The 22,244-nt window shown below is 45.8% G+C and overlaps 1 protein-coding gene across 5 annotated transcripts in view; it reads left to right on the top strand.

The window, feature by feature from the left end:
* Positions 1-21,884, top strand: part of PPP2R3A (protein phosphatase 2 regulatory subunit B''alpha) — a 54,806-nt gene extending 32,922 nt beyond the window's left edge. For 4 of the 5 annotated variants that reach the window (XM_062006072.1, XM_062006070.1, XM_062006071.1 and 1 more), the window contains 9 exons: positions 30-104; positions 5,289-5,375; positions 7,047-7,203; positions 8,388-8,436; positions 8,968-9,057; positions 10,040-10,215; positions 10,740-10,858; positions 12,425-12,531; positions 16,560-21,884. In XM_062006072.1, coding sequence (XP_061862056.1) covers positions 30-104; positions 5,289-5,375; positions 7,047-7,203; positions 8,388-8,436; positions 8,968-9,057; positions 10,040-10,215; positions 10,740-10,858; positions 12,425-12,531; positions 16,560-16,656 — 957 coding nt within the window. In that variant the 3' untranslated portion in view covers positions 16,657-21,884. Of the gene's footprint in view, positions 1-29; positions 105-5,288; positions 5,376-7,046; positions 7,204-8,387; positions 8,437-8,967; positions 9,058-10,039; positions 10,216-10,739; positions 10,859-12,424; positions 13,251-16,559 lie in introns of those variants that run through there. The other variant, XM_062006073.1, reaches the window with a different exon arrangement.
* Positions 21,885-22,244: the final 360 nt, after the last annotated feature.

Raw genomic sequence — 22,244 nt, 5'->3', positions numbered from 1 at the left:
ATATCATTTTCTTTGGTCTTCTCTTGCAGGATGTGGTGGAGACTCATCCTGGCCTGACGTTCCTGAAGGATGCTCCCGAGTTCCATTCCCGGTATATTACAACGGTAGGCTGACTCCTTTCATCTCCTGTGATACTGCTGTACCAGCCCTCCCTTTGTCATTTGTCACTGTTCCTATCAGCAAATCCTTGAGTTATTTGCAAAAATTGTTGGCTTTAATAGTACTGGCAATGAGTTATTGTAAGAACTGCTTCCAAAGGAAAAATGAATCTGCCTGTGTGTACAAGAGGTTAGTGGAAAGGTTAGTAATGATTCTTTCTGGTCTTAAGCGCATCTGTAAACCAACTTTTTTAGCCTTTGGTCCTGATGAAGGAAAATGAGTGATCCTTCTTTGGTCTTTGAAGAGCTGCTAAGTTATTTCGAATTCTGCTGGGCTGCTGAGGTGTGGAAGGCTGTATGTTTGAAGCTTTCCGTGTCACTTGGGCATGGAGAATCTGTGATTGTTCTGTGGTTAAAAACATCCAATGCACACAGGAGCCTCCTACTCTTGCCAAAGAGCCTTTCCTATTCTCAGCTTTTGTGTTTGTTGTTGGGTTTTGTTCTGTAGCTTTGTATCCACTTTGCAGTCAGCAGTCAGACTGGGACTTTACCTGAATAAGTTTGTGTTGTTTATTTTTTTAAGCATGTCTCATGTTGGGTATGAATCTGGATAAAGTACAAGTGTTAGAATGTTTTATCTCTGCAGCAGAAACAAATTGAAATAATGACAGATCTGATCCCAGCAGAGCTCAAAGGCTTAAAGTCTGACCTGTTTGCTTGCCAGGATCTGCATGGGGGCCAGCTGCGCCACGTACTGGCAACTGGGAGATTACTGATAGACACAGGCTTGTGCCTTCCGTGTAAGGGGCAGATGGCAGAAAGACGCTGTTGCTCTGGGCAAACCCTGAACTGTCACACTTAATGTTTTATGAAAATGTGTAAGAAGAATCAATTTTAAATGTTTTAGGTGCACTTGAACATGACAATGAACATCAGTAATCAACATATTTATTCCCTGTGGAGCAAGACCACAGTTATATTAAGCACAGTAATTGGACAGAATAGGTGTAAAAACGACCAGGGAGTTATGGAGGCGGGTGAGTGGGTGTGGGAGGTTCCTGTGGCACAAGTACCCTGGTATTTGGGGTTTAAAGTAAGTGCAGGAGTGAGAGCTGAAAGATTTAAGATCACACCAGCATCAGTTTCTGAACAGTTGTCCTTGGCTGGTAAGCGATACACTGGCTGGAGACACAATACACTGCATGGCTGTGCTCGTGGTGGCAAAGCCAATTCTGTGCATCTGCCTTTCCAGGTTCCTCTTCTCAAATCACATGTTGTTCCTGTCTTCTTCAGCATCTGAAGGAGAGAACAAAAACAAGAAACAACTGTGGAGTAAATCCCCCAAATGATCACTGTTGGTGTGCCAAAGCAGCAGTTACTGTACTTTCTGGACCTCGTTGAGGTGCAACTCATGTTCTGGTCTGAGAGACCAGCCGTGTGAAACTGCCATTCCACATCAACATAACTGTAGTGCAGGCTGCTACTAAAAAGAGCATTTTATTTTCCTTCCTCTCTCCTTTTCCACAACTTCCCTTATGTCTGGATGAGGTCCTGTGTGACCATCATAACACAGTCACAGAACTGGACCCTTCCTGAATATGTGAAGCTCCTTGATGCTTCTTGATACTGATTCTGTCTCCATTGTGCTTTCCTACCTCAGTCTGAGCCTTTAGGTACTCTTACTCACAATGCTCTGATAAAAGTGGCTTCCTAGACTTGCTCCCAGGCAGCCAGGAAACAATAGGGCTTGTACTTGAGGTGAATGGTACGTACCAGCAAATGTTACAAAGCTGTGATGTCCTTCACAGACTGCTCACACTGGCAGGACAATGTTGTTCTGGGTGTCTGTGCCGACAGATTTCTTCTGAGCTCATTGTGTTTGGCCTTGGCCAGATCACTGAGTTGGAGCAGAGTCAAGACCTTGGGAGACAGTCTGTTGGGTCAGGTTGTTCCCATCTGGAGTGGCAGTACTTGGCCCACTCTGCTCTCTGATCCCAGGAGTTCCTATTTCTCTCATCTCCTTTCGCAGGCAGCTTGACACATCTCTCTCTTTAATGTTACAAAATTCAGTATTTCCACCAGGAGATAATGAAGGAAACAGCCTTATCCTTGGACTTTGAGACTACTTGGATTCTTTTGATCCCTTCAAGGTAGAGTGCCTTATACCTACTTACAGTGGGAGAATGATGTATTTGCTGCCAGTGCAAGAATTACATGTTATTTTTGTCTTACAGAAGAGGGCTGTAAGGAGGCACTTGCCTTTGTTTGTTGCTGGATACAGCATTGCTTGGTTGAAGACACCTGGAGATCAGGCTAACAGTCTAGTTTGGGTAAGATGTGTATGCAGAATTACAATTTTTTTTGACCTACCTCTGCACCTTTTAGAGGTGCCTTTTGGTTAGAATAGGCTGCAATTTAACCTATGTCAGTGTCTGTGGGCTCTTGTATTGCCAATGTATTAAACTACTTGTGTTTCTTTCTACAGAGACCAACTCCTGAAGCTGAGGAAGACTATAGAAAGTATCATGTGGCTTTTATTGTCAAAGCTTTCAAATGCAGCTTCTCCCAGAATGTTCCAACAAGGCTCAGAGTTAACACTGCATGCTGCTGTTGGAAAGCTGAGTCAACTAAAAATGACTTGGCAAAACATATTGCTTGTTGAAAAATGCTTTAGCTTATGCATTGGTACCAGTGTGAATGTGTAAGAGGAAGATGGCCTACAGAGTTTAATAAAGCTTGGTGGGTTTTCCTAGAAATTGTATTGCCTTTATTCTTCTACAGGAAGATTGGGAAAAGATCTAGAACTGGACCATCAATGGTTTGGGTCCTGGAGGTAAATCACATGAGGATAATGGGCAAATGAGAAGAGGCTCCCACTTTCAAAGGCTTATGTATGGAATTCAGAATGAACAATCTTTCATGTTGGGAAAGACAAAGCTAGTTATAGCTTTCAGTAAGACATAACTGACAGGTGTGGTTTGAATGCTGCAAATCCTCTGAGCCTGTGTGATTATGTTCCTAGGTTGTTTACTAAATGCTTTTCCTGACAGCTTGGTTTTCACAAGCTGGGAAAGAAAGAGAAGTATTGACATTTCCTACTGATACATACACTCTGTACTATCCATTGAATAATAAAGCCTGCACTGAGTGACTGGAGATGGTAAAAGAGATGAAGAGAGGTCCCATTTTAACTCTGAATGCCTAATTTTGCAGTTGGTTGAGGAGAGAGCAGATGGAGTGTCCTTATCTGTATGGTCTGATAGAGGAACAGTTTCTTACATGTTATAAACAAGGGAATATTCTGTTCCTTTTATTACCCTGCAGGTAGAAGAAAAGAAAAATTACTGGTTAGGAGTACTTTTTCTAATTGTTGAGATTGTTGTTTTTGAGTCCTTGGAATGGTGTGAAAACCCTGTATCTTCAGCGATTGCTACAGAATTGTCAGGTGTGATAATGGGTTATGTATGAGGTGAGATCTGCTTCAGTCTCTGAGTTGTTGTGCAATCTAGAAGCAAAGGCCAAATAAAGTCCAAAAATAGAGTTCAGAATGGCAGAGGCTGCCAGAGACATTAAAGAAGAAACAAACACAGATTTTTCATTGTGCTTAAGACCAGAAAAGATCATTGTGATTACCTAGTCTGACCTCTTGCATTACACAAGCCACAGAACATTACTCAGTGATTGCTGTAGTTAAAGTAGTTTTCTTTCTATGTTTTTCTTTGAATTGACATGTGACTTTAGAAGGACATCTATCTTTGGGAGTTGTCCCAGTGGTTAATCAGTGTAAAAGAAGTTCATTCTTATCTGTGTGAATTAGGCTCATTTCAGCTTCTATTTCACAAGAGACAAAAAGTTCTGCTGTCCCACATCTCCTCATGTGGGCTTTTAAGGATTGGGATACCTACCAATAGGTGTCATATTCAGATAAGTTAAATAATTTGCTGTCTCTCTTCAGGATATGTTTTGGGTCCTCAGATCGCTCTTGTTTCTCTCCAATTATTTTTCCTCCCCAGTGCTTACTGTCTTGCTGATCTGTGCATCCCAAAACAGACTGTTAGCAACAATCTTGTGCTTGATTCCATATCTCTTCTGGACTAAGAACCAATACTTGTGTGACTGAGTCAAAGTGTGGCGCTTAAATGATGATTGCCCACTCCAAACTTCATCTAGCAAAGAAACAAGCCTATCCCATCTAATTTGTTAACTGAGTTAACTCCTATGATGTCCATATTGCTGTGTAAAGTGAATTTTCAGGTTGGAATAGGATGCATTAGTAAGGTTTACCAAAATGCTAGAATAACATGTCAACTTGATGTCAAGAGACAGCAAAGGTTTGCTCAACAAGAATGGTATTCCATAGCTTTCATTGCTGATAGTCACTTATAAGTATACTTTTTCTTGTTGAAGATGTTTCTTTGTTGATTCCCCTGTTAAACTTATTTGTACATATGTGTGATCACACATTTGTGGTTTCCCACTTTGTGATCTTGTTTGACAAGTTAACAAGTAGCAGACTAGGAAGAGTCCAGCTTGCTTCTGTGTGGGAATATACTCAGTCTCATACCCTGAAGTGTTTCTCCTGAATTCTCACCAGTCTCTACATTTCACCCCCACCATGCTTTTTACTCAATTTCACCAGAAGCAGATCAGTGAAGGAGACAGATGAGGTTAACACCTACCTAACATAAATGCAGACAGGTCACCTCCATTACCTACTTGCAGTGAAGCCACAGGAGGTTGAGACATTGTTAAAGACACCATAGGTCAGACATCAGTTCTGGCTTTCAAACTGTGTCCTGTTTCCTCTTCAGAAGTCCTGGTTTCTTTTTTTTTCTGGTGCAGAACACTATTACAGTTGAGATCCAGGCAAGCTACAGTGCCTAAAACCTGAAACAGTCGGTTTCAAAGCCATTTGTCAGCACTTTGAACATATTCACTGGCATAAGTAATGCATCTGCGTGCTCCAAGTTGTGAATTAACAGCAGTGAAAGTATTTGAAGGGTGGAAATGGACAGTACTGTTTCAGAAACAAATGTTACTGTCAGACTACATAGTGAATTAAGGATAGTGGTATCTACCAAAAAAATCACAACATAGTTTTCAAGAAGAAGTCTCCTTTGAATGAGTGAAGAAACAAAGTTACTGTGTTTGAATCGAGTTGATTTCAAGAGCACTGTTCATGTGTTGCAGGTTATACAGAGAATATTCTACACAGTTAATCGATCCTGGTCTGGGAAGATCACTCTAACAGAGCTCAGGAAAAGCAACTTCTTGCAAGTATGTTGGTTTCTCCCGAACAAGATAGAGAATGCACCATACCTTTGTTCCTGTAGCTGAATACTGTATAGTGAGGGAGCTGTGCTTGGCTTTGGTGAGGCAGGCCAAATGCTCAGTGCCTGGAGAGGGCTGGAGCTAGTGGAGGAGTTGTGTTTGAATTGAGATGAGGATAGCAGGGACTGGAGTAGCCAAGAGTGTACTGATAGAAGGTTGAGAGGAGACTCTGTGCCCACTCTAGAGCTACATCAAGCAGATTGTCTCTTGACTCCTGATCTAGCCAAAGAGGAAGGGGCAGCAGTGCACCTGTGGTAAGTGGCTCATTGAACAGCCAAGAATAGCTGCTGGATTGCCTACAATATGTGGTGGGTAGGGCAGCCAATTCTCTGACTCCCAGCTGACAATCAGGCCACTGGCAGTTGGTCAGGCATGTTGTCTTGTGCAGTTACAAGAGACTGCAGCTCAGGAGCTGCTTTGCACTTCTGCAGGAAGGTTAATGAATGAAGCTTAGTTCTTGATCCAATTCCTGTGATGTATCCTTATATTGAGCAGAAGATTCAGAATTTGGGTCTCAGTTCTCTGTATATTTTATCCAAAAGAATACCAGATTGAAACTGTCTAAGGCTACTCAACTCCAGCCCAACCTAAAAAGCCCCAAAGTCTTTAGGCTGAAAGGTTAAAGACTCAGCTAAAGTTTCCCTGCTGCATCCTGTTCTCCCTTCCAGATGTCTTCCTCCAAAGCCTCAACCATCAATTCTTGCAGCTCCTTCTTTCAGACATCTGCTGCTCCATTGATCATAGTCAAAAATCAGTACTCCCTTGGACTGTCTCATGCCAGTGCAAACCTTCTGATCCCAGTTCGTCCCTAACCTCTATTATAAACAAATCCTCCCAAATTAACCTGCATCTTTATTCACTCCCTTTCTCCCTTTATATGCTTTTCTCCTTTTTCTCCTTGCACATGTGCTCTGCCTTTCATCTCCTGCAGCAGGGAAGTTCAGCTCTTGAGACCATAATTTTGCCTGACAGCTCTTTGCTACATGTGTAAATGGCATATTTTGGCATGAGCTGTAAAAGAAAAAGCTACTGCAAAACCTCCCCAAGTGATCTTGTCTGCAAAGAACTGGAGAGATCCACAAAGAATCTGAAGAGGCTAGTGTGTGCTTGGTTAGAGGCTTTTAGATTCAAATGTCAGCCAGCCAGAATAGTGCAGTGTGTGACATCCTGTTGTCCCTGCCTGAAGCTTTACCAAACCTGGTGGCTAACAGCAAGTTGAGGCTCAGCTGAGTTCCTGGGATGTGGAGATGACTGAAAGTTGACATAGAAATATCATTGTGTACAACACAGCATTTGTTTTGATGGTTATGGATAGAAGGGCCACTAAGGCTGTCTGCTTAGAGACACAGCTCTTAGGCTGTGCTTTACCTCCTCCCTTCTGAGAGCCTGGGAGGACAAACCTATAGCTCCCTTGAGTCTGTTAGCTTTTTTACATTGCTGCAGCCATGATTTACTGCACTGAAAAGGCTGTCCTGTGGCCTCAGCACTAGGAGAAAGGCAAACAGGGAGGTGGCACTGGTAAACATGCAATACCCTCCTGGGTGGGAAGGCAGAGGACTTCAGCTGCCCAGCCTTTTTGTCCAGGTTTAACTACCCACTTTATTTGTACTCTTTCAGACTCTTGCTCTCTTGGAAGAAGAGGATGACATAAATCAGATCACAGATTATTTCTCCTATGAGCACTTCTATGTTATATACTGTAAATTCTGGGAGCTGGACACTGACCATGACCTTTACATCAGCCAGAAGGATCTGGCTAGGTACAGTGATCAAGGTATGCTACCTGCAAGCTGTGGTGGGATAAAGGGGGTTGCTGAAAATAGAATGTTCCCACAGAAGAGTAAAGCCTGGCTTTAACTTGGTTACATTTCTTTGAAGCATCGGATTAAATGGAGTCATCCATCTCTTACCCAAATGCTGAGTTACAGAGCCAGTTGTAGGGGTTTAGGGTTAGTGGTGGGCTTGGCAGGGTGAGGGGAGGGCTTAGACTCCACAAGCATTAAGGTCTTTTCCAACCCAAATGATTCTATGGGTGAGAATGGAGGAGTGCCTGACTTGGAATAGGTCATATGGGAGACATGGTCCCTTCTGAGAGTGTGGGGACGAGGTGTTTGTTGCAGAGGAGGCTTGAGAGCATTGGATGCTGGGGAGCTAAAGATTGAAGGGTGCTGTGGGCAGGTGAAGGGAGAAGCTGTCAGCACAGTGGTCCAGCAGCCTGTCAGCACGATGCCAGGAGGGTCTGAGGGCTGGTGCAGGTGGGGTCTGCCTGACCCCTGTGTCAGAAGTGTGCCAGGACCACCCAAGTGATGGAGAATGTGTAGGAGAAGCTACAGTGGAGGTCTAAACAAAGTGTGTCAGCAGTCTGGGAGGGTGAGGCCAGGATGCAAATCCTAGTCAAGACTGATTCTTGCTGCTTGGCTGGTATGTCTCTGCCATAACAACCTATCCTGCACATTTCCAGGCTGGCAAAGCTCTCCCACTCACCCAAAAAGATGCTTTCTTTTTCTTATTGTCTGTCTCTGCAGCAGGATTGCCACAACTTGTGCTCTGCTAAGAAGCATTTTGTAAGGATTTGATGTGTGATGCTTGATAACTGAACTTCTTTTGCAATGCACACTGAAATAACCTCCTATCAGCAAGATTTGCTTATTGAATCCTCTTTCAGCAAAGTGGGAGTAACTCTGCCCATGTCCAAGAATGCAGATAACACACAGCTGCCATATTTTGGGGGGAAATAGTGTTTAGAAGGGTACAAAAGGCAGACACACTGGGAGAGTCATCTTTGTTTTTCACAAACCTCTGCTCGACAGAGACTGTTAAAGTGGTTACACAGGCAATGTAGGTAGAGCATTCTTTTAGCACTGGGAAATTACTTTGTGTGGGTTCAGCATAAACAACTGGTTGTGGTTATTCCTGTGACCTGTAGCTTCATTTTCTCTATGTTTTCTTTGTTTCCAGCACTATCAAACAGGATTATTGAGCGAATATTCAGCGGTGCTGTGGTGAGGTGAGGAATAGCATACTGCCTCAGGACAGAGGTGGAGGGAATCTCTGTCAGATGGATTTAAAATGCAAGATACTCTCAAAAATCCCCACTGATCAGAACAAGTGCCAATATGATGCTCTGGTTGGAGCTGCCAGAAAGTGAAGTGAGACTTCTGGGTGCCTTAATAGAACAGATTGAAAAGTCCCATAAGATCACCACCTATAGCTCTCATTGTAGAACACGTTGGGCACAGCCAGAGGGAACATGAAAGCACCATATGTTTGTGCCCCAGAGTGGCACAGGGGTAGCTGGAGAGCACTCTCCAAAAAGTGTAACACTGGATGTTGTAATGAGCCTCTGAAGCAGCCATTGCAGTGCCTGTTAGGCAGGGCAGGAGAACAGCCCCCAAGGGTCACAGTGTCCCATTTTCCCTCACCAATGATTTGGGGGTTTTGAAAGCTATGTTTGGTAGCATTCTGGATCCTGAGAAGCCTGGTGATTTGTTCTGTGGTTTGCTTGATGGTGTGGGTTTTTTCCTCTCGTGTCTTCCAGGGGCAGTGAAGTTCAAAAGGAAGGCCGCATGAGTTACGCTGATTTCGTGTGGCTCCTGATTTCGGAGGAGGACAAAAGGAGTGCTACAAGGTCTGACTGATTTCTGTGTCTGAGTAAAACTATTGGGATGAGCAGATAAGGTTAAAGAAACTCCTGTGACCTACTGCTTTCTACAAGAGATAGCAGCTTGGGTTACAGTGGTTATTAGTAAGAAAGCAACTTACTGACAGCATTTGGTCAAATCATTTGCCTTTCTTGAGGAGAAATTGCATGGCAGCATGGTATGGAGTTTCTTGTAATGTGAAGTGTCCTAGCATTCATGAAGCCCTTTGGCTACCCTGTGCCATGAAGCACTGGCCCTAGGGATAAACCCCTGAGGTGTTTGCAGCAGACAGATGTGTTCTCTTGGTGTACCTAGTAAGAAGGGTTTGTGGGGAACCTTCACTGTGTCACTTCATAAAACTTGTCCATGTCCCTGGTTTGTACAGCCAGTGGGAGACAGTTGTGCACAGCTGAACTAGATCTGCACACAATTATTAGGACAAGGAATCTTATGAGTGAAAATGAGAAGAAGAATTAATAAATGCAAGGTTGGACTATTCAGAGGGAGGATGTAGGATGCAACTGCCTGAAAGCTTTGCCTTCTGTGTAAAGCAGCAGAGGAAATAAGAGTATAGCATGCCCTGCTTCATCACTCACCAGGGTCACACAGAGTCCTGGGTTCAGAGTTGGTTGTATCTAGCCAGCTCTTGCTGCTGAATTGGTGAGGGACACTCTAACCCATGTGAGCCAGTTGAGCTGCAGCACTGTAGACACAACTACCATGTGAAACAAGCCATGAGCATGGCTGTGCTCACAAGCTACCTAAGGGACTAACAGCAGGCACTCTTGGGTGTTGGCCTGTGCCCTGATCCTTCTCAAAGGGTACTTTGATGCCTGTTTTAATACCACCCTTTGTGTAGAAGAGCATTAGAGGATGGGGGATGGGGAATGTGCATTGCTGCAGTCTGTGTGCTGTGTGGATTTCCTAGTGCAGTGCTGTGCTTTCACTAGCCCTGCCTGTTTTTCCCAGCATTGAGTACTGGTTCCGGTGCATGGACCTGGATGGGGATGGAGTGCTCTCCATGTATGAACTGGAATACTTTTATGAGGAGCAGTGTGAGCGGATGGAAGTGATGGGCATAGAACCACTGCCATTTCATGACTTGCTGTGTCAGATGCTTGATCTTGTGAAGCCAGAGAGGGAAGGTAAGTCCTGTCTAATGGGAGTTTCCTTCCTCTTTGCTCTATAGTGGATTTGAGAAAGTAATGTCACTGTGAAACCTCCCTGTCAGTAGAGCTTTGTGTTAGAATCACAGGGCTGAAATTACTGCACAAGGTCAAAGTCTGAACAGTGGCTATTGTGCCATAATGTTATGCATCAGGAGGTTTGAAATACTAAAACAAGAGACCTTTTGAATTATCTTGCTGGAACTGGAGGACCAAGTCTCGTGTATTCCAGCTGTGGGATGTGCTGACAGTCTAGATGATGAAACTGGACCATCTTCATTGACATCCGTATTTTAGATGAATGTGAAAGGCTGTACATATGTGAGATTAAGCCTAATAAATGTGCTCAGAACGTTAAAATCCTTGACTGACTTGGGAAGGAACTTTGTAATGTTGTAGCACACTGATGTTTTAATTAAAACTTGGATAAGACTGACAAGGAGCAGGTCCAGTTTCTCTCAAAGTAATAGCTGAGTACCACAATAATGTGGGTTTTCCCCTAGGAAGAGTAACCCTGCGAGACCTGAAGAGGTGCAGAATGGCTCATGTGTTCTACAACACCTTCTTCAACTTAGAGAAATACCTGGACAATGAACAGAGGGATCCCTTTGCAGTGCAAAAGGTATAAATCACTTTTATTTCTAGGCCTTTTCAGACCCATCTTTGGAATGCTTTTGCCTGTAGGGAAAACCCAAGGGAGTCTAAGAAAACTTCTTCCCCAGTCAAACACTGGAACGGGTTGCCCAGAGAGTCTGTGCAGCTTCTTGGAGGTTTCAGTATGTGACTGGATGAAGCCTAGAATCCTTTGATCTGACCTCAGCAAACCCTGATTTGAGCAGAGGCTGGAAATAGAGACCTCCTGGGTCTCTTCCAACACAAGTTATACTGCTGCTCAATGGTGGTGCTGCCCTCACTGATCCTGCTTCCCCAGTGCTGGCAAGGCAGTCTGTGATTTGAGAGAGAATCTGCTGAGGGGAAAAAAAGGGGCTCAGCTGCCCTGGGAGGGGACTCAGTTTACTCAGTTTAGAAAAGAACTGTGAGAAGTGGAGATCCCATTGGTCTCTTTCTGTTCCCTACACAGCTGCAGTAATACATCAGTGTGAAGATTCATTAAACATCTGGGTTGGAGTCAGCACTCACAGTTTTCCCATAGCCTGAGCAGAAGCAGAGAGAAGGACCTTCTTTCCAAGACAGGGACCAAGGCAGATGAGAGCCAGCTCCATACTCAGGCCACACATAGGGCAGACTAAATGGAGGGTCTGGTTATTGCAGACTGTGCCTGGTTATCAGCCTGGCTGCACCGTCATTCGTCATCCTCTCTTCCCAAGCAGAGAAAATGCAGGGAGGAGATTGTGGCTTTTGTGTTTCACAGTTGTTGCTCACCACTCACTGTGGGATGTGCAGGCACTTGAGCTTTGTCAGCTGTTGGTATAAAGTCCCTCACTTCTGGCTTCGCTTGCATATCCAGTGAAACCAGATGTCACCAGATGCAGCTTTAAGGCTATCTCACAGCAGCCTCTTATCTGCTCAAAGTGGAGGGGATGCCAAAACCAACACTGGTTCCCTTCTAGCTGTTCCCACATAACCTGTAAGAGGAACTTTGTGGTTCCATGATTCAAGGCTAAATATATCTCAAGCCAGAACCACCCTGGTTTTCTGTTTGCTTGTTTAAACTGGATCATCCTGGAGCAGTCAAGAGGGGATAACCTGTTCTCTCCATCTTACAGTAAATGGCAGAGGGCCAAATATTTGTAAGGATGTTATTCTGTAACCTCCTCTCAAACTTGCCCAAACTTAGCAGGCTGTGAAGGGTTACAATTAACAGTTAGTTAAAGATTTTAAAACCACTAAGGTCTCTGACCAATTTCAGAGTGCTTGCTGAGCTAGAGCAGAGCAAACGTGAGGTTATTCCTGTTCAGCATTTCTGAGATGAAGCAGGCTCAGTTTGTTGGCAGCTCAGGTCATGCTGAGCTGTATAGACTAAGGGATAGATTTTCCATAGTCATTTAGGTGCAGATATTAAAGTGGTTTAAGAGAATTGTGACTCTTTCAGCTGAGGCAATTTTTGACCAGCTGTTTCTATAGGGTTGTTGACTGATCCTGGAATTGCTGCTTCAGGTGTTTATGTGTTGTGAACAGCCGTGGAGGGGCGTGGACACGGTGTGTTTTGACTGTGTGGTCTCTTTAGGATGTTGAAAATGATGGCCCTGAACCCTCTGACTGGGACAGATACGCTGCTGAGGAGTACGAGATCCTTGTGGCTGAGGAGTCTGGGAACGAACAGTTGCAGGAAGGGTAAGAACAGGCAGTGCCCTGCCCTGGGGACATCCCCTTTGGCTCCAGCTGAGGGTGCCACTTGTAACAGAGGTAGTGCATTGGTGGACTTGTCATTTGGACTCGACCCTGGAGCATGTGAAGCCCAAAAGGGTTGCTCTGAAAGGCAGCATTGGTGTGTTTGTCACAACGGGCTGCTTTGTGGGCAGCCATTTGGATCAGCTACACACACTGCAGTCATGAAGGTAGCTGGGAAACAGGACAAAGCCTTTTCCTCTCAACAACCATGCAGAGAAAGAGAGCAAATGACTTTTGCTGATCTTGCCATGCACTGCCCATGACTTTTGTTAGTTTTGCCATTTATTGACCGTGTCACACTGTCACAGGGTAGAAGCTGTAGCTGTTCCATTGATTATTCCTGCTTTTCAGCCAAACAATTTTACTTTCCACCAATTAGGCTCTGCTCTTCAGAAGCTGTGTTTCATTCACTTACTCTTTGTCCTTTCAAATACTGTTGGTTTCTGCAATACCTACACTCATTTTTGCAGCCTCTTATAAAATCATGGATGCTTCAGATGCACTTAAGAGTCAATGAATTTAGGCAGAGCAGTTGCTCCAGAGCCCCTCTGTGTGCAAGGGCTTCCTTATGGACACTCAATATCAGTATCTTTTAGATTTGTGTCTGTGTTAGTATCTTCTTCTCTGGAAGTCTCCAGGTCAATAAAACAAACTAATGCTAATCTTGCATGATTCAGGATTTCATCTATTCTTGAGCTGTATTTGTGGAGCCATTAAAGTGAGGGTACTGAGAAGATTGCACAATTCTCAGAACTTCCCACACTGGAAATGGCTTGGGATAAGAGTAGCACCTACTAATTAGCCACAGAGATTTGCAAAGCTATTGAGAGCTGTGTTTCCCTCTCTCCCTGTGATGTGCATCCAAACAGCTGTGGGCTGTTCCTTCATCTCCTTTGAGCTGCCTTGCCTTTTTGTGGCCTTCACAATGGAAGATGAGGTAACAGTGGATGGGAAATAAAATTGCTGTGTTCTCTGCAGCTGCTTTGCAACACCTGTGTCCTCAGCACAGAAAAGCAACACGAAGCTTTGCAGGACTGTGAATCCCCAAGCTGTCCAAAAATGGAGGAAGAGGGCAGGTGATGTCAGATTTTTGAAGTCTGTCTGAAACAGCTCTGGGTCTTCCTGTAAAGAGCATGTCAGCAACCTTGCTGCTCGCTTTTAACAGCCCCTGAAAAAGCTCTGTAGTCATGGCAGCAGGATTAGGTCTCATTTGTGGAGCACAGCAACAAACCATGCAGGAAAATAGGGAGGGAAAAGGAAATAAACAAAGAGCTGGAGGATGCCCAGACAAATTTGCCAGAAACAGGCATTGAGTTTTTACACATACATGATTCTTGCTATCCTTTGAGAGTGACAGAAAGAGGCAGTAGGGATAAAACCAGGACATCTGATGAGCTCTATGAGAGACTACAAGATTTTTCTCACAAGTGAGTTGGCAGGATCTGAAATCTGGTGTTTCTCATGTTAATACATTTGGAAATAACCCTCCTGAATATAAAGTGTGTATCATGCTATGACTTAGCCCTGTCCATAACTTCTCTGACTGGAAGGTTTGAACAAGCAGTCAGTGTCTGGCTGGGTGGCTGCAGGCTTGCCCATGAGAGAGCACTGCTCCTGCAAGAGGACACAGGGGATCATCAGAGGGACCTTAAGGGATGCTGTGACTCTGGTGAGAGCTACAATTGCCAATAATAAGATGAAGGAAAGGTGTCATCTTGATAAAGACAACCACGAAGCATCATGTTTTATTAGAAGCCTAAGCTGATCTGAACAGCTCTCGGCCGTGCTCTGCTCTCTACATCCGTGCATGGGGTTCAGTGCAGAGTCTGCTCCCTGCTCAGTGCGTACACACGGAGGTGTTTGAAGGCAGAACCACCAGTTGCATCTGACCACCACAAGCTCTTAATGCAGCTGTAAGCATTGGTTTGGCAGGAATCCTTTCTGGCAGTGCAGGCTGTGTCCTGCTTGGCAGAAGCAGGCATTGCTTTGTTCAGAAAGCAGCTTCATCTGTCTGACACTCATGGAGGCCACAACTGCCTTCAGAGAAAGAGATCTGCTCCCGAGGAACGGAAGTAATAATGTCAGCTGCTGAGAGGAAGGAATCCACTTCACCTGAGCAACCAGAGCACAAGGCAGAGCAATCCTGCTCACAAGTGGAGAGGGTTACACAAGGACAGGGGAGTTGATGCTGTTGGTTTAGGCAGCTTAGACCATTCTTCTTGTCTCCCTCAAGTCAGCCAATGGCTCAGTTGCTCGCTTGCATGAACCCAGCAGCACAAGGAGAAGGAGGAAGCAGCATGTCACTGAAGCACTCAGTGACAAATGAAGGAAAGACAAAGAATTTTTTGAAACTGTCCTGCAATGAGAGAGGGTGGTTATCTTCATGCTAATCCCATGGAAAAGCTGTCCCTTGGATGCTCCCTGGCCATAGACGTGGGAAGCACTTTTTCCAAGGAAGGCACTGTTGAGCCCTCATCATAGGAAAAGACAATGGGAAGCCCTCTTTGAAGCACACATGAGAAAGTTTAGTTCAGAAGCAAAACACACAGGAAAAAAACAAACTGTAATGGAACTGCAAGTGCTGGTGACTGTGCAAGATAGAATGCAGGAAAGAGGTCACATCCCACAGCCAGGGAAGAAAGGAGGAACACTAACAGAAGCTGGTAAAATCGAGGGGACACAACAGGAGCATTCCTGCCAGCAGCATTCAACTGGAAAAGCCAAAGTTTTCCTAAGCTGCATCATCTCAAAACAGGGAGCCATTAGAGGAACCAAGGCATGTGCAAACACACCCAGCCCCTTCCCAGGTGGGGATGCAGGGAGGCAGAGCTGCTGAGCCTCCCTGTTGCATACTCGTGGGTATCCTTGCAGGCATCAGCAGAACAGTTACTGGGGTAAGATCCAGACCATTGTTTCCCTTCTCCCACTTATGGAAGGCTCCAGAAGGTGGCAGAATTACTAAGCAGGTGCTTTCCTTTATAGAAGAGAAGATGAAAATGTTGCCCAGGAAGATCTGAATGCTGTTTATCTCTTCATGTAGCACAGAATCCTCTCCCGTGCAGGACAGACATACTGTCAGGCTCCCAGGGATCTACTGTGCCTGCATACGGGTTAGTGAAGGGAAAAACAGCACAAGAAGTGGTAGACAGTTCTTTCTTGGCACCATCCATGGTGGGGTATCAAAGGAGTTAACCTTTTTGCAGCAGTTTACCAGTAAAAAGCTACCGTGGTGCTTGCCCTCAGAGCACCTGCTGCAACACTGCCTTCAGGAGCAGCATTGCTCTCAGAACAAAAGGAGCCCTGTGAAACTTGCAGTGTGCTGACACTGGAGAGAAAACACCTGACAAATGTAGTTTCTCAGGAATCAGAATGGGATGAGAGCCCCAAAGCAACATCCTGTGCTGCCAAGCACCCAACCTGAATCCAGCAACTGGCTGGAGCATTCACAGCCAAACCTCCTCAGGCCATAAATGCTAAGACCTGGGTATTGAACTGCACACCAAGTGGGAGAGGAACATGACAGCATGACAACAATTGTTCTGGGGATGTCAAAACATGTCCTAAGCCAGCAGATGCTTTGGAAACTGGGTGTTTCTGAGCAGGTCTCAGCAAGCCAAACCTCCTTTAGGGCTTGGATGTGTGGCTGGGCAACTTTATTTCTACTACTAAGGCTACTGTGAGCTACTGACAATTGTTACCAAAACTGGATGCAAATTTTGTCATGCTGAACAGCAGTGAGAAGTTGTTCTGGAACTTACAAATGAGGATGGATGGGAGCACAAAGTCATGTCAGCTGTCAGAACGCTGATTGAGAAGCACACCGGTTTCAGTGACATAAATATCCTCCTGGAGGTTCTCATCTTGCATGCTGCTGTGTTTTAGCCAGCTGCTTTAGTAGCCACTGAAATAACTTACCTGAAAGCACTTTCACCAAAGCACATCTGTTAAAGACATCCTTTTTATCTTTGCAGATCATTTGAAGAAGACTATGACACAGATGAAGTCTTATCTCCCCCTGAAACTGCAGACAAGTCAGACAAACTAGTTCTCTCAGATCTCTCAGCATAGAGAAATGGAAGACATTTAATCACTGCCTTTCAAACTGGAGAGCATTCAGTCCCAAGGCACTTAGGGGTTCTTCCTAGATCCATCATTGGAGCAATGTGCTTTCTTTTGTACCCCATAACTTGGGCACCCTTTTTCTCTTCCTGTGTAATTGTAATAAGGTAATTTCTATAAAACAAAAGGCTTTTTACAATGTGGTATTGTGCACCCTCATTAAAAATGGTGATTGCACCTTGTTTCATGTATATATAAATCCTGTTATGTCCCCAGATGTGCAATACATGCCAGCAGCTAACCATCAACTCAGCTGCACGCAGTACCTGCGGTGCTCATTTCCCAGCCAGTTCCATCTTCTGCCAATCGGGGCTTGATTTTAGACCAGGAGTGACAAAAAGCTGCCAAATCTACTTAATTTAAATGTATGTCCTGAAATGTTGTAAATGTTGCAAGTCACAAGGAAGTTCTGTTGTTTTTCTTAGTGTCCTGGAAGCCACAGCACCACGTCTGCACGTGGGGAGGGTGACGTTGTGCTTTAAACCACAAGCACTTGCAGTTGGTACTGGGCATATTTTACTGGTATGAATCTGTGGACAGTTAAAGCACTACATGGTGTAATGGTTCTCTAAGAATCTGAGCTGTAATTAACATTTCCACCTATTATCCTGTGCTGCATGAAATGATTTTCCTCAGTTTTGTCTCTGTAGAAGCATTTTCAAGCCTATTTCCAACAACCCCACAGCTGCTGGTCAGGTAGGGTGTTGAAACTGGTGTCTTCTGTGCACTGGCTCCATCCACTCCCCGTGGTGTTGTCCTCTCTTACAGTGTGAACCTCTGGCCTTCTCTGAGAGACACAGCTGAGATCACGAAGAAAAAACCCAACCCTACCCTAGTGTGGTAGCTGTTAACAGAGGGATCCTTTAACTGGTAAAGGGATTAGTGTCTACTCTTGCCATAGTTTTATTTTGCACCCATGAGGCAGGCCCTGGCCTCCAAGAGGAAACACTGGAACTAAGGAATTCTTGCTTTCAGTGTAGACTTCAACTGTCATTCCCCCTAGAACCACAACTGCTGTCTCTGGTACTCACACCTGTGCTGCTGCTGGGGCTGTTCCTCCTCCCCAGGCAGGAGCTGGCTGATATCTCACACACAGGGAGTAGAGCATCCTCTTACCAGCCCTCGATGTCAGCAGCCACAGCTACACAGACCTGGCACTCACCTTCTCCAGCCTGGGACAGCTTTCAGCCGTCATAGTTTATTTTCTCCCACCACCATTGTGCCCACAGATGCCATGTGGGGTTGGTGTGTGGATGCTGCATTTCCTCTTTCCTCACTGTGGGAATACCAGAGCCTACCTCCTCCTCAGGATGTTCCTGCATGGATGCCCCAGAGACACCTGCCAGCCCCTGGATCACATCTCATGACTTCAAACTGGGAGGACTGGCTGGTTCACTGGAGGCTGTGCTGCCTGCAGCGAGATCTGGACAAGCTGAGATTTGAGCAGAGAGAAACCTCCTGAGGTTCAGTGAGAGCCAGTGCAGAGTCCTGCAGAGAGCAGCTCCGTGGAGAGGGACCTGGGAGTGCTGGTGGGCAGCAAATAAATGTGAGCAGCAACGTGCCCTCGTGGGCATGAAGGCCATTGGCATCCCAAGTTGTATTAAAGAGTGTGGGCAACAGGTTGAGGGAGGTTCTCCTCCCCCTCTACTCTGCCCTGGTGAAGCCTCATCTGGAGTCCTGTGTCCAGTTCTGGGCTCCCCAGTTCAAGAGGGACAGAGAACTGCTGGAGAGAGGCCAGTGCAGGGCCACCGAGGGGTCTGGAGCATCCCTGTGAGGAGGAAAGGCTGCTGGCCCTGGGGCTGTTCAGCCTGTGGGAGAGAAGGCTGAGTGGGGACCTCACCAACACTTACAAGCACCTAAAGAGTGGGTGTCAGGAGGATGAGCCTATACTTTGTTCTCTAGTGTCCAGTAACAGGACTGGGAGTAATGGACATCAGCTGGAACACAAACAGTTCCACTGGCACAGGAGGAGAAACTCCTTTGGTGCTGAGCTGAGGGAGCCCTGGCCCAGGCTGCCCAGGGAGGCTGCAGAGGCTCCTTCTCAGGAGGTCTCCAAACTGTCTTGGATGTGTTTCTGTGCCCTGTGATTGAGGGGAACCTGCTTTAGCTGGAGGTTGGGCTAGATGAGCTCTGCAGGGCCCTTCCAACCCCCACCACTCTGGGATTCTGTGATTCCGAGCAGGCACCTTCCTGCCTGCATTAAATGCAGAGCCCAGATACGAGAGGGCTCGTGTCTGCATGCACACACCCCTGACAGCCATGTGTTCGTACACACAGTGGCACAGCAGAACAGTGATCCCCAGACAGCACCTCTGAGTGTTCAAAACCAAACAAGTAATTGGTTGATCACTAAAATGTAGCTTCAGCTTTTCCAGGAGCCTTTGAAGCACACTGGCTGCCTCCTGCTGCCCAGGTGGGACACACTGCTGCCCTGGTGAGAGCAGGAGGAAGCTCTCAGGTTGTACTGGGCTTGGAGAGCTCTCTTCTTCAACAAAGCTGCCATTTTATCCAGATTCACTTACCCCAGGATTTGACAGCTGGGAAATCTCTGGATGCTCAGGTTATTAGCAAAGGCACTTGAAGGTAACTTCCACTCCATAATGCAAGATGTAAGCAGGGAGCACCCCAACCAAATGAGGATGAGCCTCATTGAATGGAGCAAGCACGAGAGGTGTCTGTTCAGCACTAGGTGTTTAAATTGCATCTCCATCATCACTGTAACCTTGAGGGGAAAAGCCTTACTGGGAATGACTCCACAAAGGCCCAGGTGCAGAAGAAACCAAGTGAACACAGGATGGAAGTCACACAACTGCTAATGGTAAACAAACGACACAAAGCAGTTCACTGCCTTTCTTCACTGTCCAGCTCCAGAGTGCTCTTCTGCTCTTAGTTTGATACAATTTTACATCTCTCCAAAGACAAAGATTCCTCAAAGGAACAAGAAGAACCTGACTCCATTCTAGGCTGAGATTGAACCTTCATGCTACTTCAGCATTGCTAGCTTGGAACTCCATGAGCAGCAGTACTGGAACGTCCTGTGGGCCAGTGATGTGAAACCTTGTTCCAGAATGACTTAGTGAGTGTCTCTGTGAGGTTTTCACCTGGGATGGCCTTGGTGTTTCAAAGAAAAGAGCTCTCCCAGTGCCATACAGAGTCATTCAGGTTGGAAGGGATCTCTGTAGGTCTGTAGTCTACCTCCTCAAAGACAGGACACTTTCACAGGCAGAGCAAGTTTTCCAGGACCTCACGCAGCTGAGTTTCCAAAAATCTCCCTAGGTAGTGACCCTGCAGCCTCTCTGTGTCTTACATCTGCTCCCCACTGGGGTTGTTCAGAGCAACATCCTTTTCCAGGAAGGATGTCTAGTTCCAGAAATGCAAAATACTGTTTTCACACAATGATGGAGTTAGCTGAAGGACTGGAGGACTCACCAGCCTGTTCTGCAGCACCAGAGGTGTGCTGGGATGCAGGTACAGCTTGTGATGGACTGGGAGGAGCTGGAGCTGTCTTCTGCTGTTCTGTCCTCTCCCACCACTTGAGGATCTTTTCTCTTTCTCCTCATATGCCTTTTGCAGAGGGGCTTCAACTCTCAGAATCAAATCAGTTCAGGCTTCCATCTCACACTACACCAGTCTGCCTGAACTGCCTGTTGTTTTGAAGAAGTCAGTATTCTGGGTAAAAAATCACCAGTTACCTTCTCAAGGTTTGGCTTCAATAAATTGAGACAGAAGCTCACAGCTACTCTGCTGAGCCCTGTGGCCCCAGACCCAAGAGGTTCACTGCTGTGTCAGTGATTCAAAACACAGCTCATGCTGTCTGGTACCAACACAACAAGCTACTCAAAGAATAAACAAACTTAGAGTAAGTGTTTTGCCTTGTATGTCAATATAGAGACAAGCTACAGAGGCCACTGCCAGCGTGACCTCAGTGCAAAGCCTGCAGTAACTCATATTTACTCCAGGAGCAGAAATCCATTCTCTCTCACTGGTGCATTGGAAACAACCAATGTTGTTTCCCAGCAGCTGCAGGGGAATTGTAAAGGTTTTCTGCACCCCCCTTGTGCCTCAGCCCCATCCACAGCTGCTCTGTGTGGAAGGTTCTGCACTACAGAAGGTGCCTTTGGGAACTCCTGCCCTACAGCTCAGCTTTTCTTTCTGGGGTAATCAAAACATGAGGAGACAAAGATGTTTGTGAAGAGACAGCAGAAGCTGCTGAGCTGCAGCACCCACCAGCCCCAGAGGTCAGAGGGCTCTGGAGTGAAGCAGCCCAAGAACCACCAGAGAGAAAACTGGGAGTTACTTTGCTTTGACTTTGCCTCCTGTCCCTCTGCCAGTGCCACTTGAGATGTTGCACCCCTGTAAAGACCGTTTTTCATTGTGAACACAGCTCAGATTGAGGTCTTATAAGGAGAAAGGAGTAACAGCTCACAAGAGTAGTCAGAAAAGTGGGCAAAATTCACTTCTGCTTGAGTGAAAAAACCTCATTTGTGTTTATTTGTTCTCTCTGGTCTGCTTGTGCCTTGCAAAATTAACTCCTGTGTCATTACCAACCTCCTGCTTTTCGTTTGCTTGTTCACAGATCTTCTCTCCCCGCAATACTGGTGGGAGATAGGGCTCGATACAGCCACAGGCACTTACTGCTGGAATGGTACTGGCTTCATTTGTTTCTTCTCAAATCTCAGCAGTAGTTGGTACCCAAGTTCTTGTCCAAAAGCCCCGTGGTGCTGAGCTCCCCCAGCACTGCTGCCAACAGACACTCCCCTTGGCCTTGGGGTACAGACACCACAGTGGGAAAGGCTCCTGCTCTCTGCCACTGAGGAGTCAGAGCTGACCCAGATACTCTAACCAAGGTACTACGCTTAGTTACTAAACCCAAACATGACTGAAAGGCCAAAAAATCCCAAGCAGAGGCCTCTGCAGTGTCATGTTAATGGTGTGAATGCTTGGAGCACGCCTCACAAACCTCAATCTCTCCAGTTGATGCAAGCAGAAGTGAACCTCAGTGCTGGCAGAATGTGTGAGCAGGGCTTACCTTCCTTCTCCTCTTTTCTCCGTGTCACTGGGTGATGGGTTTAGAAACCGAATATTTAACAACAAAGGTCCTCACACTTTGTAAAAGTAGTTGGAGACATTTTGTGCTGGCATGGTTTTATCTTTGTTTTTACTTTGTATGTTCTCCTTTTCTGGCAAATAAAGGACTTCTAGATTTAAAAAGGAAAAGCTGTCTTGTGTTGGGGTAGAGTGCTACTGTTCATCTCCAGCTGCTGTCCCACCATGGCTTTCCCTGCTGCTGCAGAGCTCCTGCCACCTGGTTACCTCTCCATAAGCCAAAAATTCCAGGCTTTCTTCTCTAAAACACTGGGGAGAGAACAAGCAATCTGCCTGCTTACCTTCCTCACATCATCCTCAACACGGAGCACGCTCCCTCTGCTCACTTACCAAAACACCAAGCTGTTGCCAGAAAAACAAAAGAGACACCTCCTGGATGTTGTGCAAGTGCAAGGACGAAAAAGCAAAAAAATACCTGATTCTGATTTGAT

The sequence above is a fragment of the Colius striatus genome, chromosome 12, assembly GCF_028858725.1.
Source record: "Colius striatus isolate bColStr4 chromosome 12, bColStr4.1.hap1, whole genome shotgun sequence".
Classification (NCBI taxonomy): Eukaryota; Metazoa; Chordata; class Aves; order Coliiformes; family Coliidae; genus Colius; species Colius striatus.
Note: the sequence above shows the minus strand (reverse complement) of the source record. Positions and strands in the feature narration are given on the sequence as shown.